This window comes from Pterocles gutturalis, unplaced genomic scaffold, assembly GCF_000699245.1.
Source record: "Pterocles gutturalis isolate BGI_N339 unplaced genomic scaffold, ASM69924v1 scaffold11309, whole genome shotgun sequence".
Classification (NCBI taxonomy): Eukaryota; Metazoa; Chordata; class Aves; order Pterocliformes; family Pteroclidae; genus Pterocles; species Pterocles gutturalis.
The window spans coordinates 5,676-9,810 of NW_010128272.1; the positions used below are offsets into that span (position 1 = coordinate 5,676).

Here is a 4,135-nt window from a genome sequence, read left to right on the forward strand (position 1 = left end):
CCATCTCCGGGGCTCCTCTGGCCCCGCTCCAGCAGCTCCGTGTCTGTCCTGTGCTGAGGACCCCAGAGCTGGGGGCAGCACTGCAGGGGGGTCACCAGAGCGGAGCAGAGGGGGACAGTCCCCTCCCTCGCCCTGCTGCTCACGCTGCTGGGGATGCCCCAGGACGCGGTTGGTTTCTGGGCTCCAGCGCACATTGCCGGCTCATGTTGAGCTTCTCATCCCCCAGCACCCCCAAGTCCTTCTCCTCAGGGCTGCTCCCCATCCATTCTCTGCCATTTTCCATGGTTTCCTTTCTTCCACTCGGTCTTCCTCCACGTCCTTATCCCAACTCCTGCATGACAGCTCCCAATTTTGTGCCAGACAGAAACAAGAGAGAAAGGTCAGGGCAGGGCGAGAGCCAAGGCATCTGCCCCTCGTGTGCAGCACGGGGGGGAAGGACGAGGCACAAGGCATCTGGCTGGACCCCGGCATGGCCAGTGCTGGCAGACACTGTCCTGTGCGGGTGTTTGAGGTGCTGCAGGATTAACGTGGGGACCAGGGCTGTACAACAAAGCTGAAACCATCGCACAGAGCTGTTCATAGAGAGTGTTGCCTTCAGCCACTGAAAGGACATCCTGACATTTTATCTTGCAGCCAGCAGCTCCCTGACTACTTGGGGAATTATGTGTATTCCCCAGACAGTGCAAGTTGAAGAAACTTCGATTGCTATAGCAGTCTGTATAATATTTCTGCTGCATCTACCCTCAGGAGGACTTACATTTCCATACCATTACCCTGATTCCTATTCATAAAGCTCAACACGAACCGTACAGAGAATTACCGATCATTTCTTGCTCTGCAGCTCAGCAACGTTGCCCATCACCCTGAAGTGTCTCCTGGAAAACAACGGAATAGACAGACGCGTGGCACGATTCGTCCTCCCCGTCGGTGCCACCATCAATATGGACGGCACGGCGCTGTACGAAGCGGTCGCTGCTATCTTTATTGCCCAGGTCAATGAATACGACTTGGATTTGGGACAAATTATAACGATAAGGTAAATGTTTCATTGCAGCAGCTGAATTATTTCTCTCTATTCATATTTACAGACATTACAACAATCTCTCACACTTTTCCCCTTTGGTAGAGATCTTGCTACTGCACAGAGTGAACTTTGCTGCAAAGCCGAGGAGGAGGGAAAGGTGCAGCATCTACCAGCCCCTGGGCTGTGCCCCAGGGAAAGCTTGGGCTCTGCACCCCCAGAATTTGCTGCAGAGTCAAGACTTTGCCTGTAGGTAAAAGCCAGACTGCGAACCAGCAGCTCAGCTAGAGCAGGTCAACACCTGCAGCCTGGATGAGATATCTGAGCACACAAGGGTTGTGCAGGCATAATTCCCTTCAGGAATGGAACATCCTCAGTTTATAAGCAGGGAAATAAAGCACCTATCTAGATTAAAACAGAGCTGCAGATACATTGCAATTCTATGCAGAAGTTACCTACACGGGAGTGCAGAGGGGTGTTGTTGAGCTCAAAGCCAGGGCAGCTGCTGCAAGCCCAGGCAGGCGTTCAGGACAGCACCAGGGAGCAGGAAGGTGGAGGAAGCCAGATCCAATCCAGTCGTTCCATACAGGAATGACTTACTTTGCCATGCAAACACACTTGCTTTATTTTTTTTTTTTCTTTAAAAAAAAAACCCAAACCACATAATAATTGCACGGCCACCTTCTCTTTGCAGCATAACAGCAACAGCAGCAAGCATCGGGGCGGCCGGCATCCCACAGTCCGGACTCGTCACGATGGTCATCGTGCTAACTTCTGTTGGGCTGCCAACTGACGATATCACACTCATCATCGCCGTTGACTGGGCTTTGTGAGTATTTTCCAGACACAACGTTACGGGCGGGTGCTCGGGGCCGATTCTCAGTGACGCACTCGAAGCAGCTCTCGTGGGGGCAAACAGAGATGAAGGGATCACAGGAGCCAAGTGTGAGATTCTTCATTTTCCAACTATTTTCCTGAAACAGCCCATGATTGCTATAGACTAGCAGTCTCCCACAGGAGTGTTTGCCTTGAGGCGCTTCTGTCCCGAGGTGCCCAGCGCTGTCCAGTGCCTCGTTAAGGACGATACGTGGAAGCAGCGGTGATGGCACCCAGCCACTCTCTCAAGTCCCAGTCTGAAATACCAGCTTGTCCTGAGCTTTTATCTAAACTCCTACCTGATTGTACAACACATCTTTGTTGGAGATCTCAAATAAGCACCAAAATCTATCTTTCTGCAATATATATAAATTTATACTTCTAAGAGATCAAAAAGATGCTACTTTCCTCCAAAGCGAGAGGTAGAAAAGGAGGAAAGTAGGTGCAGAGTCGTCTTGCAGAAGCATCGCTGTGCAAGGCTGCTAGTTAACGCGTTCCCTAGAAATACCCCAAGTCCTGGTCTTCTCCGAGCTGTCCACTCTGTGAACAAAGGAGGACGGACAGCACAAGAGTAAAAGCGAAGAGGCAGTTGGTGCAGTGTTTGTTTCGGTGGAATATTATCCCAGGAAGAGGAGCAAGGTTGGTAAGGCAGGGTCAAAGCTACCTGGCTCCATACAAGTTAAAATTAGCCAGAAAGATGCTAACAACATAAGAAAGCAACAAAAGCAGTGGGAACATGCAATTGTGTAGGAAAAAAGCATGATCTCCAGGAAAAAAAAAATCAATCAGAGAAACCAAGAATAAACTATAAACCACTGGTAATTATTTACAATATGTGCTCATACAGTTTGCTTTTCTAATTTTGAAACCTGGGCATTTTCACAATTAAGAAGTAGGAAGGAGAGAAATAGATGTCACATCAAAACACTAACAAGGTAACACAGGTGTTGGTTGCATACCAAATCACAGCAGAAAATAAGACAGTCCGTTCTTGACCAGATGTAGCAAAACCCCCTCTTGCATTTAATAAGCAACTCCTCTCTCAAACCCTTAAGTCATCAGAACTAAAACATCACTGGAATTTCTAGAAGTAAGGATGACATATTCAAAGCATTGCCATCCAACACAAAGAAGTTTATCTTCCAACGAGATCGTCGTCATCTTGACAGATGAAGACCAGATCTTGAGACAAAAACTGATGCTCGATTCCCTTTGTCACTGACAAACAGAAGCCAAACGCAGGCAGTTTGTGAAATGTGCCATTTCGAAGTACTGAGATAAAAATGGAGCTGGGTGGAAAAAGAGAGTAATGTCAGCTTCTCCGTAACTGACACAGAGGTTGCTGATTTGTACTTCACAGCCACCCTGGCCAGGGAGGAAACAGCATCGAGTATCCTGGCTGCTTTTCTCTTTCTTTCACATAAAAGGAGCTTAACTTCTCAGGTGGAAGTTGTACTATTGGAACACAACGTGAGTTCAGTCTTTGAGCATCACAGGGTACCCAGCACCATCCCCTGCTGCCATGCGCTGGATAGAGCGGGGAGCTGGGGATGGATACACAAGATTTGCTCCCTAAGAGGCATCTCAAGGAGGTCTGCGACTCTCTGAGGCAGCTCATCCCCACCCTGAGCACAAACGCTGACGGTGCATCAGTCTGGGAGGCAGCACAGGCAGGACCGGACCAAAGCAGCCCCACTGCCGTCACGGTACTGGGCTCACACGGACACTACACGAACCATTTTATCTCTGTATTTGCAAGGATACTGCACTTGGCTCAACTTGACATTAGCAAAACCAGGGGTAGAGACACATCAGGAGGAGGCTGACATGTTTCAAAGCCACAAGAGACCCCGGGCACGGTGGCTGTGGCCCCCAACTGCATCCTCACAACTCTCTCTCATCTAGGGACCGTTTCCGAACTATGACCAACGTCCTTGGTGATGCTCTGGCTGCTGGCATCATAGCACACGTCTGCAGGAAGGACTTTGCCCCAAAGCCCCCCATGGTACGTACAGCTTGGCGGGAGGGCAGGGGAACTCTGGACGTGGAATGACGGCACAGACACAACGCACGTGCTTGCTTAAGAAATTAAAATTGTATTTTTTCTTTTTTGCAGCAAGATCCAGTAAGCACCACAGCCAAGTTGCCTTCTGTAGAGACGCCACATCTGCATCCCAAAGATAATGTGATCGAAATGATTGAAGAGACTTTGTTTGACCAGACAGGAGTTCACTATAA

At 49.2% G+C, this 4,135-nt stretch overlaps 1 protein-coding gene across 1 annotated transcript in view; it reads left to right on the forward strand.

The window, feature by feature from the left end:
- The window catches only part of LOC104466213 (excitatory amino acid transporter 5-like), a gene marked incomplete at both ends in the record, with an annotated part of 9,391 nt that extends 5,258 nt beyond the window's left edge, over positions 1 to 4,133 (forward strand). The window contains 4 exons of the mRNA XM_010079561.1: positions 842 to 1,036; positions 1,716 to 1,850; positions 3,803 to 3,902; positions 4,014 to 4,133. Of these exons, the coding sequence (XP_010077863.1) occupies positions 842 to 1,036; positions 1,716 to 1,850; positions 3,803 to 3,902; positions 4,014 to 4,133 (550 nt within the window). The remainder of the gene's footprint in view (positions 1 to 841; positions 1,037 to 1,715; positions 1,851 to 3,802; positions 3,903 to 4,013) is intronic.
- Positions 4,134 to 4,135: the final 2 nt, after the last annotated feature.